Genomic DNA, 17,924 nt, shown 5'->3' with positions numbered 1-17,924 from the left:
AGTCAGTTTTAGCCTTAAAGGGTTTATTATGTTAATGAGGAATTACTATTATGTTTTTATTTTGTATTACATAAACAGAGAACAACAAAGAAATTAGGCCGTCTCATTGGTGATGTGAAATGATGCTGGTTGTGTGAGCACCTACCTCACTAGCCAGTACACTGGCATCCTTCAGTGTCTTGTAAATCTTACTCTCCTTCATGTCATATTGTGGTCTCTTTCCTTTCATCTCCTTGTCAAACTTCTCCTTGTACTTCACCTATTGGGGTGGGATATATGTGAGAGTTAGTGTGAGTGGTACCTGCTGGGGAGAGAAAAAACAGTGCCAGGTTCACAGACTCCATCCCACTGGAAACATTTAAAGAACATAATGCATTTATGGAGTGTATAAAAAGGGATGAGTAACTCAGATTCCTTATAGCTATGTTTTGTGTAAATGCTGTTGATATGCTGTGTACTGTATGCTTTTAAGTATTAACTTTGGTTTGTATCCCTTGTTATACAAGAAAAACTGTAGTCAAACTGTTTCCTCTGAAAGTGTTTTTTCATGCATTTATTAATTTGCCTTTTTCATTCATCAAACATAGTGCTAATTAGTCTTAGAGGGTAAGACGGTCTCTAGGGGTGTGTTCACATCTGCCGTTTGGTTCCAGGCTTGAGAAGAAGATCCTCTATTTTGTATTATGTTCCTAGTTTTTAAATAGCTCATTCTGACATATCACAAATGACTCTTGATATGTAAACATGAAGAGTTAATTCTGGCCGGCACGGTCGTGCAAAAGAGACTTTTAATCTCAGTGAGGCCCTTTAGATACAAGTGCACTCAAAGGGTTAATTTTGTCTTGATCTTTAAAGAACAAATGAACAGACAGTTTGTTATAAGCACATCATCTGTTGTGAATAACTATAAGACAAATCAGGTAAATCTGAATTTATGTTACACAAACTATGTGGTTCGTCCGAATTTCTTTCTAAATGCAAACCAACTGCACTACAGTTTGCTTGTTGTTATTGTTGTTGTTTGGGTTTACACTGCAGTTTGTCTGGCAGCATTTGCCACAATAATAAAGTAATCATGTGAGGACTCTTCTAAATCAGACCAAACAGTTCAGCTGTGGAGATGTCCTGAGACCCTGCTCAGACCTAATGTCTTGCATCCAGATGTATCCTGCCTGTGCCTGGATTTAGCTGAAGTGGACAGCAGTTTACAATTGACATTAGAATGCATCTCAAGTGACAATTGGTTACTCCTATTTGATTTGTTTGGTTGGAAACTGCTGCTAAACTGTAATTGTTGTCACTATTTTGTTCCTTACCTTGTGTTGTTACAGCTGACTAGGTTGACCTATAGTGCACATTTATATTAACACTACACTATATGGTATCATTTGGTGCTGACCAGTGTCCTGGTGATCTAATCCCACTCTGTTCCTTATGTGCATTTAACCCACCTCTGATCTGACCACCCCACAATGCATTTTAGTGCCAAGTGTTAAGAGATCCTAATACATTCTGTGATCCACATAAACACGACATGGACTACATATATAATGAAGTATATATGGAAGTGGACAGTGTGATTGTGGTTGTGGTTCAGAGAGAGTCTGGATTGTTCTGCAGATCAGTCAGCTTTAGAGAGAAGGTGAGAGAAAGCAATATCCTTAGAAAAAACATGTGTAAATCCAGTGTTAATAATGAATTTATCTGCAATCTTAACTTTGTACCAACATTTAAAAAAGCCTACACTGCCCACTAGGTTTAGGTTCAGATCAAAAAGGAAGTAGCTCATAGTTGACTAGTGGATATACACATGTTTTGTGACAGACACGCTGAATGAGTCAGTGGGAAAAGTGGGAAAATCATAGAAATGCTGAACAAAATAAATAAAAAGGATTCATTAACATATAGTATTGGCACCAGTGCAACAAAAGCAGTAATGCAATGCTTGTCTATGCTTAGCAATGAGGCATAGCTTGTCAGGAAAACAAAAAAGCAGAGGGTGTGCATAATGCTGAATCGCACAAAAAAGGGTTGCAAGCCAAACCAACATAATAACTTTGTAAGATTTGATCATTCGGATCAAATCTGTTTCTATAAAAAGACTCAGTGAACGCTGCAGTAGATCAGAAATCAACTAATCAGTCACTCAACATATCGGGAAAGGAACAGAAAGACAGAGGAGACAGACACATAGTAGCAGCCCTTCAGTTTCAGGACATGAACCTCCTTACATCACTAGTCACGGCACTCATTTTCTTAATGTGGCGCATCTGGGGCGTATCATAGGAAGCTGCTCCATGGAGGGAGGGCTTGGCCTCCACCTACAAAGCGCAGTGAGATGAAGGGATGAGAACACACACAGACTCGGACATTATGGAAGGAGAGAGGAAAGGACAGAGATGAGGAATATAGAGGGTAAAGTATAGAAGGATAGAGGAAGAGGAGCAGTTTAAGAGGACAGGTTTAAAGATGAAGGTGGCACATGTATAATGATATGAGCAGTTAAACATGTAAATCTACTTTCATGGAATCACAACAACAGATTAAGACATGGATTATAATGCAGGATGGCAGAGGAAGCGCTATGAAAGAGCTGCTAGTTCTATCGTTAGGCCTACAGGACTGCTGCTAAGCATCTACCACAGCAATACTAGTCTGCAAATATTAGCCTAATGAAGGATCTGACAGTGGCAGACAGCTGATCATAACTGGTGTAATATGGCTTCCAGACTCCAGCCATCTTGTATGTAAAATAAAGGGAAACAATTTCGAGAAGATGATAACTGTAGGGAATCTGTGGGAATGCGGCACAACTGGCCCATGAGGCTTCATGAGACAGATGATTGATTGTGGTCGGTGTACCTGGCTGGTCAGCTTGGACACCTCAGTTGCCAGAGCGATGTCTGGGCGGTGGGCCAGAGAACCTCCACGGCTGGCCTGCTCGCGGGCCTTGTCACGGTAGCCAATCTGGTAGAGACAAGACCAAACAAGAATCAGTGGACCATGTTCAAACTGCAGTAGTGGACTTCATAGGGGCTGATGGCTGGTGCCAGTGACATATTCGCACTTCTGCTTTGCCGTTCTTCTCCTTAAAGCGCCAGATAACTTGCACTGAGTGGTGGGACATATTCATATGTGAGTCTACATCTATGTATGGTTAACTGTGTGAGTAAAGAACAGACTTGTACACACTGAGATTCTGCCTATTTCTGCCTGTGAGTTTTTTCCATGCATTGATTACCTCACTGATAAGTTTGGCAGCCTGGGTAGCCTTCTTTATGTCAGGACGGTCCACAACAGAAGTGTAGTGCAGGTTGGCTTTGGCATCCTTCTTGTAGGAAACCTGTGGGTTTGGGCAGATGAGAAGGCAGAATAAAGTATGGGGCAAAAACTGACAAAAAAACAGGAGAGGTGAAACTATCCCAACATGGAGATTATACGCTGGAAATTATAATCAATATGTTTTATCACAACTTTGAATATGACTTACGCTGCTCTGATTCTTGGCCACTGCCATGGCATGCTGGACATCAGGTGGAACACTCATGTTGTTATACTCTGACTTGCCTTTATCCTTCTCAAACTTCGCTTTGTACAATTTCTGTAAAGACAAAAATAGATGTCAAGGCGAGCCGCAAAAATATGAGACGGCTGAGCCCATGTTATAAAATAAATGTGAGATGGGCTTACTCCGCTGACAAGCTTGTTGATCTCCTTGCTGTGGACAGTGTCACGAGTCTCACGCAGGGTAGTGAATGAACCAGACTGCATGTCCTTCTTACTGGCCTCCTTGTATTTGCTCTGTGGATGAAAATGAAGAACAAATATTAAAGTCATGCATAATGCTATTTAGTATAATGCAATTGTGGGGCAAGCCCCTCTGGTGGAGCATAGAGCCACTGCAGGTGGGGCTTGGACGACCAGCAGAAATTTTTTTAAAGTTAAATGAATGTGATTTATGCAGGGGAAAAAAAACAAACAAGAGTTTGCTAATGCTATTGTACTGACCTTTATTTTACTAAAATTCAACTTGGATCCTTTTTTATTAGTTTTAAAAACAAGAACTGTCTGTATGCTGAGTCTTTAATTGATTAGAGACTTCAAGGCAAATGTGCTGAGCAGACCTGACTTGGTGACTCAGTAATATTGAAAAATGCTAAACCGAGCCTGCTGTGTATTTTGGAGCGCTGCCAAATTGTCATGAATATTTAATAACATAACAGAGATATGCCAACAAGCTGCTGCTCTCACCAGAATAAAAAAGACTCAAATGAGATAACCCTTTTCATTGAGTAGTATTAGTCTAAATTATTTTATCATAGTGATTATAAGTTATTTACTTTTTGGTTTTTGTAATATATGTAAGAGTATTATTGAAGTGTTTTTACTCGTCTATTGCACTGCTATGGCTCTCATAAATAACAGATTGTTGATGTCATCTGACCTGTTTGAAACCAGATGAGTAATTTGTGATAATAGAAAATGTGTTTGTAAGCTCGTATAGCTTAATGACACGACCATGAATATCTGAAAAGACTGCTATCTGTCAACTGTGCATAATGGTTCATGTGTACTCACAACCAGGATACTTAGAATAAGTAGCCCCATGACCACATCCACCCCCATTTCCCCTGTCCCGTATTTCACCCATTCTCATTGTGTAACTCTATTCTTAACCTGTAGAAAATTCTTAAGTGTACAAAAAATGGTTGACTTTTTACTGAATAATACCTACCTCTGATGCCAGAGTCCGCACAGCCTTAGCATGGAGGATTTGAGGAGTGTCCTGGACTGGCATGTAGTGGCCCTTTGCCTTTTCATACTTCTCTTTGTATTTCACCTAGGGGGGCGCATGTTAAACATAAAACATTAAATTCTGAAGCAGTCTTGTTATTTGAGATGACTAAAGATGCTCTAGTCATAACATTTCATCATAGAGATGGTAATAAAGGCATGGAAAAACTTACATCACTGGCCATTTCAGCATTTTTCATAGCCAGGAGGGTCAACTTGTCGTCAACCACAGGTATCACACAGCCCTTCATCATCTCTTTGTCATACTTGTACTCAACCTGTGGGTGAAACAATGGGAGCCAAGTTAGAGCAACACAGTCTGGTGTTGTTAAAATGAAAAAAATCACACATTAAACACACACAGTGAAAGAAGAAGCAACTCACATCACTCTGTTGCAATGAGTTCCTGGCAGCATTGATGAAGTCAGGTCTGTCGGCTGTCCAGATCCACTTGTTCTTGGTGGCTTCATATTTCTTCTTGTAGTCAAGCTAAAAACGGAAAAACATTGGGTGTGTCGTAAGTTAAACTTTAATCAACATAGAACAGAAATTTATATTTCTTGATACTGTTGCTAAAGACACTTACATTGGTGATGTTCTTGTAGGCCTCCTTGGCAGCGCGGATCTCATGAGCCTCAGGGTCCATGTTGATCTGGGCCTTGCTCTTCTCATACACTTCTCTGTACTTGAGCTGCATGAAAAACACACCACCAAACACAAAAAGTAGTTATATATTTTGTCTTTCTGTGTCTCTGTAAAAAGTGTTCAAAGTGCAGCTAGTCTGAGTGGGACTTACATTGCTGGTGATGTCCTTAACCTTCTTCATGTGCTGTTGGTGTGGAGTGTCATAAGGCAAGGTGTATCCCTTAGCCTTGGTCTTGTTGTACTCCATCCTATAGATAATCTAAGGAATAATCATCATCACATAGTCAGGAACATTTCAAAAGACACCAAAAACATGAAAAAAACGTATTAAAAATAATTAATTTTAACTTAAACATTTAACCCACTCGACAAAAACAAAGCAAAAACTTACATCACTGATTTTCTTGCTGCGTTTGTGGGCCTCATACTCAGGAGTCTCCAGAACAGAGGTGAACTTGTCCTTGGCACGTTCATACTGCTCCCTGTACCTCCACTGATGGAGGACAATAATGTGTAAAGACAACAAAGTTAGTATCACTCATAATCAACATGCCGCTATAATCATTTATTTTTATTCATGTGTATTCTGACAACTTGTCTTGCTTTTAATTAATGCAGCTAGAGTAAAGACAAAAACTGTCCAAGAAAATTACTTTAAACAATCACTTTCTATTATTACATAATAAAATAAATAGATTCTTTACTCTTTCATCTACTGCTCTTGTTTGTTTTGGACAGTTCTCTAACAATATAGCAAAGTCAGAAACAGTTGACTAACATGTATTATGTAACTATACCCTGACTAAAAATAACAGTGTGTCTGATGAATGAAATGCCATGCATATGTTTATAAAAACATGCTTTATGAAACATGCACAAACATTGAGGGAGTTATTTTCCAGGTGAAAATAAAGAGGACAACATGTGTTACCACTAATTAGTCATGAAAGTGCAGTGCCCACAAAGTTCATGGTGACCAACAGTCCATCTTATGCTACTGCTGACTGACTCTGAGCCTGATAATACAGAGCTGACTCAATAAAGATGAGGTTGAGACAATAAAAAAAATGTCATACCTTTGATTTGCATTTTAGTAGTATTTACACGGTGGCTCCTACTTGTCTACAAAAGAAAAGTCTAAAATCGCGGTTTTAATGCATAGCAGGTGATTAATGTAATAAAATGTGGTAATGCTGCAATTTGCTGCGTTTCTGACTCTAGGTATGTCTGTATGCCTGTTGGGCAACTACTGCACTGCATTTTAAGATGAGGTAATCAAGGGTTAGGTAATCAATGAGACATGAGGTGAAGTTAATAGGTGATGGAGGGATTAGAGCATGAGTGGAATGTGTGGAAGTTAAAAACCCCTTTAGGAGTTAAAGTGGAGGAAAGGAGTTTCTACGGGATGAGTATGGGATGTGGTAAGACCTTGTCCAGAAACAGCAGAAAGAAAGCAAGTAAACCTGGTAACTTTCTAAAAACAACACAGGGCTTGTTTTCTGCTTGTTTGTGGACAGGGATCAGAGTTACCATGGCTCACCACTCTGTGTCTGTTTACCTTACTGCCCATAGTGGACTGGTAAAGGGCTGTGAGGATGTCAGGGCGGAGTAACTCATTGCAGCCACTCTTTAGCAGATCCTTTGCTTTGGATTTATACAATGCCTGTCCACACACACAACGACACACACCGCATGCCATAGTTGAGGACACATGAAAAACAGCAGTAACGCTGGGAGGACTGGAGAAGTACTCCAGAGATCCAAGTGTGACAGAGGAGCTGTTTGTCCTCATCTGTCCCATCAGAGTGACAGGAATCATCACTTTCAGCTTTGATAATGGCTTATTTGGGCATATTCAAGATTTAATTGAACTTAATTTAATCATTATTAAATGAGTGATTGAACCATCTCTCTGATAGTACAGATGAAGGAGAGTCCTGCTCACTCAACATAGCGTTCCAGCTGCTATTTGAGCGGCACTGTTTGCAATAACCTGTGAGGGACAAAAAGAAAGAGAGAGAACGAGCTGAGGCTGATACAGAAATTTATCGTGTTGGAAGGACTATCATAGCCATGCGACGACGCCAACCACTGGCAGGTCTGACGACGACCTCATGCACCAGTGTCAGAGGTCTGGAGGAGTGGGCTGGAGGTTGCAGAGGAGGAGGCAGGCCAGTCATACAGCATGACCAGGGCGTTTACCTGGCTCATCTTATTGTTCTCCCTGGCCAGTTGGTATCTAGGATCATCTGTAGTAATGGTGAATCTACCCTTGGTCTTCTCATAATTAGCTCTGTAGGCCCTCTGCTCAGAATGTCAGAAGGTAGTTAAAGACAAAGGTCCAGAAAACAATGCGTCCTATCATGTGATGAGACTTTTCCAAGGGACAAAAGAAGGTTAAATTGATATTGAAGAACAATGGACACATTTTAAACACTTTGTATTATGGTTAAACAGAAAAAGAGCAGGTCATAAACTTTATAGGCAATAATCAAATAAAACTATACATTCATGCTCTTTTACCTCCAAACTGAGAGTCCCATAGAGATGCACAGAGACAGAGAAATGCCATTGATGATTAAAATGTCTATATAACAAATGGTTTCAACAAACTAATTATAATAATAATAATAATAATAATAATAATAATAATAATAATACAAGTTTTTGCTACACAAAAATAAATGTAATTACTGTATTGGGTTAAAGAATGAAAGGACTCACATCGTTGATGAGAACGGAGGCGTTCTTGGCGGCCTGGAAGAATGGAGTGTCTGAGGAATACTTGAAGTTTCCTCTGTTCTTCTCAAAGGAGGCTTTGTACAGTCTCTGTTACCAAGAAATGAAAGTGTTATTAGAAACATGCTGAAAAATATAACACTCCATTAAAGATATCTACAATAAAAAGCATACTTTTCATATATGATTTTGCAATATTTTATAAAATTATTGACATTACAAATTAACTGTATGAACAAAATAGATCCTCACCTCACTGTACAGCTTTTTGTTCTTCTCAGCCTGCACCAGCTCAGGTGTGTCCCACACATAGCAGCCAATGCCCTTCAGCCAGTCCAGGTCCTCCTTGTACTTGACCTAAAGAGGGACATACATTTGATTCAAATATTACATGTCAGTGATACAACATGGCCTTCTACCTACTGTGGGTAAATATTTTAACACAGAGTGCATCATTTAAAAATACAAGTCAACAGTACTTACGCTGCTGACGTTATCATTAACAATTCTGCTGAAGAAGAACTCAGGACGGTCGGGGATTGACTTCCATGTACCCAGAGAGTTAATGTACTTCTCCCTGTATTTGACCTGAGGTAGAGAGATGGAGGAAAAAACAGTAAGAGAGATCGAAGAGTTAAAATCACAATGATCTTACATTATATAAAAAAAATGTTTATAAATAATCAAACAGCTAATTTCAGTTGCTGACCTCACTGATGTCATCAGTGACTCTACGGTGGTAGGTGATGTCCAGAGCATCCTTGACTGTGTGGTAGTGGCCCTTGGAGAGCTCAAAGGTCTCTTTGTAACGCAGCTGAAAACATGAAGAACAGAATGTGTCAGATGTTCACAACACAAATTCTCCTAGCATACGTAGTATTTTCATCCTATAATGGCATTATATTCCTCCAAATTCAAACACTGGTTGAGGTTGAGCAGAAGAACTACAGGGAAAACTACAAATGATTAAAAATGAAAAAAAAAATGCTCTTCCCTGCTTATGGCACTGATATATTACTGTTTGTTATGAAGGTTAGCCAATGAGAATACTCACATCGCTGGATTGGAGGTAGGATTTCTTGGCACGGATCAGGAGAGGTGTGTCAGCAATGGCTGTGTATCTGTGCTTCATCTTCTCATACTGTTGTTTGTATTTGTTCTAAGGGAAGAAATAATCTTCATCAGAAACATAAAATATCATTGAATATAAATACAAACACTATTATCATGAATGTGTGATAGCCCACTGATAAACAGCAAGAAAACCTATGCTAAAACAAGAAATGCATTAGGGAAAGACTTACTTCACTGTAGACCACTTTCATTTTTCTGGCATGTTCCATGTTTGGAGTTTCAGGATCTGGAGTGAAATGAGCTCTCTCCTTAGAAGCCAAATCGGTGTACTTGTACTGTAGAAAAACAGACAAAATAATGATTAGATTATCAGGAAAAGAAAACGTATCTGTATAAAATAATAAATTAAATGAGCAATTGTATATCTGAACTTGCTTTGTTAGTCAGCAGCTGGGCCCATTTGGCTCTCTGGATGTCCACAGCGTCCAGAGTGGTAGTGACCTTTGCCATTTCCTCCTTGCCATGGGCTTTGTAGATGAGCTGAAAATAGAGGAGCAGAAAAGTCAGAAGCTCAATCAAAGCTGTGGCAATATTTATTTGTGACTGAATACAAACAAATTTCTGAAAACAAAAATCTTTGGAGACAGTGCAAGCTATTGCATTTCTCCTTAACTACTGAGTACTAGCTACTTGACAATATGAAATTGTTTATATAATGCGACAAAGTGTGTTTGGGAAAACCACTCACGTTGCTCATGTGGGTCTTAAGCTCAGTCACACGCTTATACTCTGGCGTGTCCAGGACCACGGAGAAGTTGGCAAGGTTCTTCTTAGCCTCCACTGGATAGGTCACCTATAAAAGTGGAAAAACAGGCCACACAAATGATCCTGATGCCACTACAGAAAGTTGATTATGATACTGATATAAAGGGACGTTCCATGCAAATGGGAACACCTACCCTCTGTTTGGTGATATTGCGGACGTGGACCATCTCTGGGGTGTCGTACAAGAAGCAGCCCAGGCCTCTCAGCCACATCAGATCCTCTTTGTATTTCAGCTAAAAAAACACAAAATGGTTTCAGCAAACATTTTAACAAAACTTTTAAAGTGAATTTTGTGAAAATCTGCATCAAACGTATGTCTTTGTCACCACACCTCGCTGGTGATCTCATTGACGTGGTAGCAGTGCATAAGCTGGGGCGTAATGGGCATAGAGATCAGCTGGCCTCTGCTGTTGTAGTATTTCTCTCTGTAGCACAACTAGAATGAGAGGAGAACAAAAAGGTGGTATGAATAGAACATATTATATAGAACTCCATGAATAAAAATGAATGAAATAAAGTGTGTGAAAATGGCTCCGTACGTCACTGAGGTGTTCCTGGTTCATCTTGACTTGTTTGATATCAGGGGTGTCGTAGGTTGTGTGGATCTTGTCCTTCTGCTTGTGGTAGTCTTGCCGATACAGACGCTGTGGAAAAGAAAGGTGTCAATATATGAGATTTTTTTTAATCCAGTAAAAGTGTAACACGTTAGTCATGTAAATCTCCATTAACAACATTGTTTCTGATGTCATCAATAGCAGTTTGTTATCTTACATCGTTGGAGATCTTGTTAGCCTTCCTCGTGTTGACGAAATTGACACCCTCTGGATGAAGGGTGTAGGCCCTGGCCTTTGTCATCTCATAGGCCTCCTTGTACTTCACCTGCCCGAAAAGTAGGAAAGTGACATCCAAAAAACATTAGCAAAGAGGTAAAGTCGCTGTCAACAGAATGGGATGATTCAAGGCTGTGACAGTACTTACGTTGCTGGTGACAACGCTGTTCATCTTAGCCTGCTTGATGAGCGGGGTGTCATGAGGCAGGGAGTACCCAGTGGGCATGAAGCTCTTGTTGGCCTCCTTGTACCAGTTCTGAGAGAGGCCAAGACAACATGGTGAGACGAGATGCATTTCAGGTTGAACAGAAACACGCATACCGTCTGAACAAAATTAGGCGAGAAATGAATATTCATAAATATTATCTTACATCACTCTGGATGTAGTTAGCCAGGCGTGCCCTTTCTGTGTCAATGGTAACAGCAGGAGAAGTGTTGGTTCCCTTGATGCTGGCATTGTAATCATAGCGGTAGTGCAGCTGGAAAAGAAGAGAAGAAAAAAAAAATTATTTTCTTTTTTAGATTTTTTGTAAATGAAATATAGCCATGAGCCAACATTGTTTAGCAGTCACTTACATCGCTCAGGTTCTGAGCATTCTGTTTGGCTGTCTCGTACACTGGAGTGTCTGTCACCACTGAATACTCCTTGAAAGCCTCGATACCTTTGGCTCTGTACTTGTTCTGGAATAAAAACACAAGAACAGGACCATCAGCGTCACTTGTTTGAGTGCCAAAGAGAAGAAGAATTTTAAAAACCGAACGGTGGCAAGACAGTTGACAGTAGACAGTTGTAAACCAAATAACTGAGGAGAATGAAGAATGAATAAATATATTATAATGAATATATTGGCTAGACTAACCTCACTCTGAAGGTTGTCAGCATGCTTGACACGGAGGATCTCTGGTGTGTCCCAGGCATAGCAGCCAATACCCTTCAGCCAGTTCAGGTCATCCTTGTAGAAGATCTGAGTAGAGCACACAACAAAATATATAAGTTAAGTGATGTTGGCAGACGTGTTGGTATTGCAATTCATAAACAATCTGAGCCTTTTTCATATGCTATATGGATTCAAAAAGTATGCACACTTTATACGCAAAAAAAACCCAAGAAAAAAACCACACCATATCTAACAAGGCTCCAAAATTGACTTATCTTTGGATTCTATTCAATTAAAGTGTAATACTGAAATTTTCCATTTACTATATGTAGATCTTCTAAAAAATAATGTTGTATAAGAAGACATAGTATCATAATAATATAACCGACAAAATATAGGCAAGACTGTGGCTGTACCTCTGTAATAACTGAGGCCACGCTGCAAAAAGTACAGAATATCAAGCTGAGGGCAGTTACTCACATCGCTGAGCTGCTCGTTGACTTTGCGGGCTTGGACGTACACCTGCATGTCTGGGAGGCATATCCACTGATGCAGATACTTGCGGTAGTGGATGCCACTGACGGTGTTCTGGGTGTTGCGGGCAGACAGGATCTCCAGCATGTCTGGTGGGATATGGTTCTTGGCCTTGGTCTTCTCATAGTTCTCCTTGTACAGACGCTATAAAGATGGACAACACATTTTCTTTACATTTTGCTTTCAGACGGGCATTATGGGTCCACAAATAGCTACAGAGTCAGATGCATTTTAGCTGCTTGTTTGTTAAAACTGAGCTAATCAGTGCAGTTCCTATATTCCTTATTCAAAGAGAAATACAGAAAAGGGAGATGACTAATCTACTTACATCCAGGACCAGCTTCCCAGCTTTGACGCAGCGAGCAGTGGCAGGGTCGTCCTCAAGAGACTTGGGCAGACTGTAGAGGGATTTGAACTTCTCATAATCCTCCTTGTACTTCACCTAAAGGGGCAAGAGGATTCATATAGTGTCTTAAAGGCCAATGTGAAGAAAATACCAGCATATTAATAATACTGAAGGAAATGAACAGAACTTAAAAATGAACTCACGCCGCTGAGGATGACTTTCTGGATTTTGGCATGTTGCAGGGCGTGTGAGTCATGTGGAATCTGGTAGCCCTTGGCCTTGACTTTGTCCCAGGCAGCAGTGTAGTTTTTCTGTTGACAGAAAAGCCAGAACATTATCACAATGTCGTTACACATGAAATGCTGATATATTAAATTTTGTTACTGAGTGAAAGAGAGATATGTTTATATTCACTTACGTTGCTGAAGAAGTGCTTGAAGTTGTGGCATTTGGCATAGTCGTAGGTATCCAGAACGGTAGTATAGAGGTGCTTCTCCTTATGATAGGCCTCCCTGTAGTTGAGCTGTCAAGGACAATTGTTTAATTAATGCACTCAATTAGGCATTTTGAACTCAAACACTATATGTTTTTAAAAGTCCAGCTTACTCACCTCACTGGCCCAAGTGTGACCAAGGACGGCAGTCACATAAATTGGGGTGTCTGTCACAATGGAGTAATTGTTGAATTCTTTCTTGGCTTCGTCTCTGTATTTAAGCTGTAAGGGCAGATATTGCATAGGTAAATCACAGTTCCACAAATTGAAGAATTTAATTATTTTCTAAATACCTGAATGGTTCTCAAAATAACATTATCAATAAACCACATATTAATTCTAATCTTCTGTGTTGTGACTCACTTCGCTCTGCATCTCGTAAGACTTCTTGGCACGAATGATCTCTGGTGTGTCCCAGACATAGCAACCAATACCCTTCATCCAGTTCAGGTCATCCTTGTAGAACACCTATTAAATGACAGAAAACAGAAAGCACATGTTCAATAATGGAGAGCATCTGGATTTTAGTGCAATTTCTTGCTTGTAAACAAATCTTTTATAGTATATACTGTATACCAAGTTGACATCTAATGTTTTGCAACAAACATTTATCTTGGGATAAAGTCGCTTGTCAAAACAATTATGGTTGTAACTCCGACTACAATAGCCTTAAATATGAATGTGGTCTATCAAATATATATACATATAGATGGTTAAACTCTTTGTATTTTTAACATGAAATTTCAAAACAGTTAAAAGTTTTTTTATCCAATCGCCTGCACAATGATCAAGTACATGCAGCAGATGTGCACTGAAGAAGGACCTACATCGCTGAGAATCTCGTTGGTCTTGCGGGCACGAATGGCGTCCTCCTGGTCAGGATGGCAAGTCCACTGGTGCAGGTAGGTACGGTAGAGGACATCGCTCAGCATGTCCTGGCAGCGCTTGGCTACCTTGTTAGCGATGATGTCGGGTGGGAGGTGGTTTTTGGTCTTGGTCTGATGGTAGTCCTTCTGGTAGAGCCTCTGTGAAGACATGAACCCCATTTAAAGTTATTGGCACTGTCATTAACAATGTAAAAACAAATTCACCTAAAATACAGTTCATGTGGATTGTAACAAATGTGATTATAATCTCTAGTCATAAAACAAATTAAAATGCTTAAAAATGCTACATGAAAAAGATTTGCAAGCCACACAGCTTGTGTCCATACTGTATCATTTAAAGCACAGTTAAACCGGCCCAAGTATGTCACAGACCATTTACCTGAAGACAAGGGAGAGCTTTAGACTGTTGATCTCTTAAATCAAAGGTATATCATTGATGTTATTATTTACCAGAATCGTACACTATGACTTGTGGTACCCGTTTAATTAAATTGATTAACTTGCTGTTTGCTTTTATTGGGCCTTGCAAAAATATTAATATGCCTTGATATGTATGGAATACATGGGCAAATTCTCATCGATATCTCACCTGTCCCTTGTTCTTCTCCTGCTGTCCACAGCGCATCACCTCAGGGAAGTCCACCAGTGTACCAGCCATGTAGTGACCCTTGGCCTTCTCATGGGCATCCTTGTACTTGGCCTAGTAGGATCCAGAATAATAAAAGTATTAATTTAGTTTTACATACTGTAAGCAAAAAATATGATTCTGTGATTTTGTCTTGTCAGCACTATAAAGAAGCGTAAGACACTCACATCACTAATAATCTCCCTGCCCTTCTTGCCGCTGAGAAGTGGGATGTATTCGTGGTTCAGCTGGTAGCCTGTAGCCTTAGACTCATCCCAATCCAATTTGTAGAGTTTCTGAAATCGCACAGGGACAACATTTAAGGTTAGGCTGGCATAGTATGTGATATACAGTCAAAAAATATCACGAATAGACGAAATGAATGAATTTGAGCTAAAAGAGCTAAATATTTTACATTACCTCACTGATGATCTTAGACACTTCCCTGCTGTGGGCCAGTTGAGGAGTGTCCTCTGAACCAATGTATTGACCCTTTTCCGCATTGAATGTCTCTTTGTACTTTAGCTACAGTAGGAAGAAAAAATGATTTTAGATTGGATTATTGTTTATTAATATGCCTCTTTAAAATTTTGCAGTTAGATTTTTTACATACATCACTAAGGTTGGCAGCATTTATCTTTGCCAAGACAATCTCAGGGCGGTCGACAATCAGGGTGAATTTTCCAAAGCATTCTTTGGCATTCTTCTTGTAGAGCCTCTGCAAGTAAAATAACAGCATCAAGGTGAGACACAATGAACTGGTACACAAATGGGACAAAATGTACTGAAGGAAAAATAGACAAATCAAAAGTCTTAATGCAATACAGTAAACGTACTTCGTTGAGGGCCGCCTGGGCCTTCTTAACCTTGACGTGGTCCACAGAGTCTGCTGCCATCCAGCCACAGCCTCGAATCCATTCCAAATCAGCCTTATACACATTCTGAAGACAGAAACCAAGATACATGTTAGGAAAATAGAAGATTCTGTCAATTTATGAATATGACAAATAAGTCCTAGGTTGGTGTGATTAGCACTCACATCGCTTTGGAGATCGTAGGCTTTGCGGGCTTGGATGACATCAGTGGAGTCCGGCAGGCAAGTCCAGTTGTGGAGGCGGGTTCTGTAGTTGTCATCATTGACTTGCCTCTGGCATTTCTTGGCCAGCTCAAACTGCAGCATGTCCACCGGCAGGTTGAACTTGGTCTTGGACTTGTTAAAGTCCTTCTTGTACAGAGCATCACTGGCAATCCTGGCTGAGTTCAGAGCCAGCATGAGCAGAGGGTCGTCCTCGACGCAGCGAGCACCGATGTGGTGGCCCAGCTGCTTACGGTATCCGTCAAGGTACTTATGCTACACGGCAGACATAAATCATTACCATTTTTTCCATATTGTTAATTAGGAACAACTTCAATAAAAGCTGTTATTATGAAAGGAAGGTGTAACTTTGTCCCACTACTCACCTGACTCTGCACTTTAGTTGTGTGTATGCACTGCTTGATTGGTACAGCATCTCCGGGCATGAAGTAGCCTGTGGCTTTGACCTTATCCCAATCTTTGGTGTACAGTTTCTGCAAAAAATGAAAATAGTTGTTAAAGGTTTATGATTATGTATTGCTATGATGCCGACAATAACACAGGATAAAATTGGTACATGACAATTTTTGACTTTGCTACATATTTCAATTCCCATGACGAGTCTTCTTACCGGGTGAACGTTCTTAGCCACCTCTCTGGCTGTGGCAAGAGTTGGAGTGTCCACCAGTGAGTACTTTGTCTTGTCCTGGTGCCAGGCTTCACGATATTTGGCCTGAGTGTGAGAAATGAAAATTCAGTTATTAAAAAAAAATTCCAACAAATCAAAAGTTTGCCACTAATCTTGTCACTTGGTTTAACTGACAAGAGGACTGAAAACATATCAAAGCAGCATCGGGATAGTAGAGAGTCATCCTCACCTCATTGAGGACATCAGCAGCATTCTTGGCACAGATCATGTCGACTCTGTCAGTTGGAACTGTGTATTTCTGTTCATCCAACTTGACACGATAGCCTCTCTATAGGAAATGGAACAATAATTCAGCAAATTAAGATACACATACATTTTGTATGGCTTAAATTAACTCTAAAGATATTTTACAAATAAAAATGTCTGTGATTTTACAAGTAACTAGAGTCAAATTGTCGCCAAACTTACATCAGCCAGGACCTTCTGTGCATGCTTCACCTTCATGACATCCACAGACTCATGTGGTATCCATCCACATCCACGTATCCACTCCAGATCAGCTTTGTACACAGCCTGAGGACACAAAACAGGGATATTTGTTTGTGTGCTTTCATGACATTAAATATAAAGACACTGTTCAAAATGTGAGTGTTCCTTGGGCTAAAATACAGCAGTATACAGTATATGTACATATCATCGAAAGATCCAAGAAATATTTGATTGATTGTAACAATAGTTAATTTGAATGAATACTATCCGACAGCCCTACTATAAACCTACATCGCTCTGCAGATCATAGGCCTTTCTGGCCTGGACTACATCACTGGAGTCAGGTAAACAGGTCCAGTTGTGCAGATGAGTTCTGTAGTTGAAATCGTTAACTTGGATCTGGCATTTCTTGGCAAGTTCAAGATTGAGCATGTCCACCGGCAGGTTGAACTTGGTCTTGGACTTGTTGAAGTCCTTCTTGTACAGAGCATCACTGGCAATCTTGGCTGAGTTCAGAGCCAGCATGATCAGAGGGTCATCTTGTACACAGCGAGCACCGATGTGGTGGCCGACCTGCTTACGGTATGCCCCGTGGTACTTGTACTAAAAGAGAGACAAAATGTTAGCGGAAACTTATTTACAAATCTATTGTATTTAAACCTTTTCCATATTTTTATTTCTTACATCACTAATGATATCTCTGGAAGCTCTAGCCTTCAGCACAGAGATCGCATCCTCCTTGATATGGTAGCCTTTGGCCTTCTGGTCATCCCAGGCCTTTGTGTACAGTTTCTGCACAGAACAAGAAGTATGATCAAGAAGACTGTAAGACATGGTGTCAGCACATCAAAATCACAGTAATCATTTACTGACTGAATAATACATTTCAACTTTCAAGCATTTCAACATAGGCTATATTGGTAACATTGCTTAATAATAATAATAATAATAATACATTTTATTTGTAAAGCACTTTTCATAAAAGAATCTCAAAGTGCTACAGAAACCAAGAAACAAAATAACAAAAAACACTAAGGGCAA

General features: G+C 39.9%; 1 protein-coding gene across 50 annotated transcripts in view; it reads right to left on the bottom strand.

Annotated features, from left to right (window-relative positions):
* Nucleotides 1–17,924, bottom strand: part of neb (nebulin) — a 62,700-nt gene that overhangs the window by 14,929 nt on the left and 29,847 nt on the right. For 43 of the 50 annotated variants that reach the window (XM_051405098.1, XM_051405110.1, XM_051405112.1 and 40 more), the window contains 48 exons: nucleotides 17,568–17,675; nucleotides 17,175–17,486; nucleotides 16,863–16,967; nucleotides 16,624–16,722; nucleotides 16,377–16,478; nucleotides 16,132–16,239; nucleotides 15,710–16,021; nucleotides 15,507–15,611; nucleotides 15,284–15,388; nucleotides 15,091–15,195; nucleotides 14,859–14,966; nucleotides 14,635–14,745; nucleotides 13,986–14,183; nucleotides 13,522–13,626; nucleotides 13,276–13,380; nucleotides 13,084–13,188; nucleotides 12,869–12,976; nucleotides 12,648–12,761; nucleotides 12,266–12,463; nucleotides 11,768–11,872; nucleotides 11,484–11,588; nucleotides 11,279–11,386; nucleotides 11,056–11,163; nucleotides 10,849–10,956; nucleotides 10,617–10,721; nucleotides 10,409–10,513; nucleotides 10,212–10,310; nucleotides 10,001–10,105; nucleotides 9,688–9,792; nucleotides 9,483–9,587; nucleotides 9,233–9,337; nucleotides 8,888–8,992; nucleotides 8,662–8,766; nucleotides 8,431–8,535; nucleotides 8,164–8,268; nucleotides 6,998–7,102; nucleotides 5,831–5,932; nucleotides 5,591–5,698; nucleotides 5,381–5,485; nucleotides 5,179–5,283; nucleotides 4,968–5,072; nucleotides 4,736–4,840; nucleotides 3,691–3,801; nucleotides 3,491–3,601; nucleotides 3,242–3,343; nucleotides 2,863–2,967; nucleotides 2,232–2,321; nucleotides 146–259 (listed from right to left, as the gene is read on the bottom strand). In XM_051405098.1, coding sequence (XP_051261058.1) covers nucleotides 146–259; nucleotides 2,232–2,321; nucleotides 2,863–2,967; nucleotides 3,242–3,343; nucleotides 3,491–3,601; nucleotides 3,691–3,801; nucleotides 4,736–4,840; nucleotides 4,968–5,072; nucleotides 5,179–5,283; nucleotides 5,381–5,485; nucleotides 5,591–5,698; nucleotides 5,831–5,932; nucleotides 6,998–7,102; nucleotides 8,164–8,268; nucleotides 8,431–8,535; nucleotides 8,662–8,766; nucleotides 8,888–8,992; nucleotides 9,233–9,337; nucleotides 9,483–9,587; nucleotides 9,688–9,792; nucleotides 10,001–10,105; nucleotides 10,212–10,310; nucleotides 10,409–10,513; nucleotides 10,617–10,721; nucleotides 10,849–10,956; nucleotides 11,056–11,163; nucleotides 11,279–11,386; nucleotides 11,484–11,588; nucleotides 11,768–11,872; nucleotides 12,266–12,463; nucleotides 12,648–12,761; nucleotides 12,869–12,976; nucleotides 13,084–13,188; nucleotides 13,276–13,380; nucleotides 13,522–13,626; nucleotides 13,986–14,183; nucleotides 14,635–14,745; nucleotides 14,859–14,966; nucleotides 15,091–15,195; nucleotides 15,284–15,388; nucleotides 15,507–15,611; nucleotides 15,710–16,021; nucleotides 16,132–16,239; nucleotides 16,377–16,478; nucleotides 16,624–16,722; nucleotides 16,863–16,967; nucleotides 17,175–17,486; nucleotides 17,568–17,675 — 5,664 coding nt within the window. Of the gene's footprint in view, nucleotides 1–145; nucleotides 260–2,231; nucleotides 2,322–2,862; nucleotides 2,968–3,241; nucleotides 3,344–3,490; nucleotides 3,602–3,690; nucleotides 3,802–4,735; nucleotides 4,841–4,967; nucleotides 5,073–5,178; nucleotides 5,284–5,380; nucleotides 5,486–5,590; nucleotides 5,699–5,830; nucleotides 5,933–6,997; nucleotides 7,103–7,641; nucleotides 7,744–8,163; nucleotides 8,269–8,430; nucleotides 8,536–8,661; nucleotides 8,767–8,887; nucleotides 8,993–9,232; nucleotides 9,338–9,482; nucleotides 9,588–9,687; nucleotides 9,793–10,000; nucleotides 10,106–10,211; nucleotides 10,311–10,408; nucleotides 10,514–10,616; nucleotides 10,722–10,848; nucleotides 10,957–11,055; nucleotides 11,164–11,278; nucleotides 11,387–11,483; nucleotides 11,589–11,767; nucleotides 11,873–12,265; nucleotides 12,464–12,647; nucleotides 12,762–12,868; nucleotides 12,977–13,083; nucleotides 13,189–13,275; nucleotides 13,381–13,521; nucleotides 13,627–13,985; nucleotides 14,184–14,634; nucleotides 14,746–14,858; nucleotides 14,967–15,090; nucleotides 15,196–15,283; nucleotides 15,389–15,506; nucleotides 15,612–15,709; nucleotides 16,022–16,131; nucleotides 16,240–16,376; nucleotides 16,479–16,623; nucleotides 16,723–16,862; nucleotides 16,968–17,174; nucleotides 17,487–17,567; nucleotides 17,676–17,924 lie in introns of all 50 variants that reach the window. The other 7 variants (XM_051405103.1, XM_051405141.1, XM_051405101.1 and 4 more) reach the window with 6 other exon arrangements.

The sequence above is a fragment of the Dicentrarchus labrax genome, unplaced genomic scaffold, assembly GCF_905237075.1.
Source record: "Dicentrarchus labrax unplaced genomic scaffold, dlabrax2021, whole genome shotgun sequence".
NCBI lineage: Eukaryota > Metazoa > Chordata > Actinopteri > Moronidae > Dicentrarchus > Dicentrarchus labrax.
The sequence above is the reverse complement of the archived record's forward strand: the minus strand, read 5'-3'. Positions and strand labels throughout refer to the sequence as shown.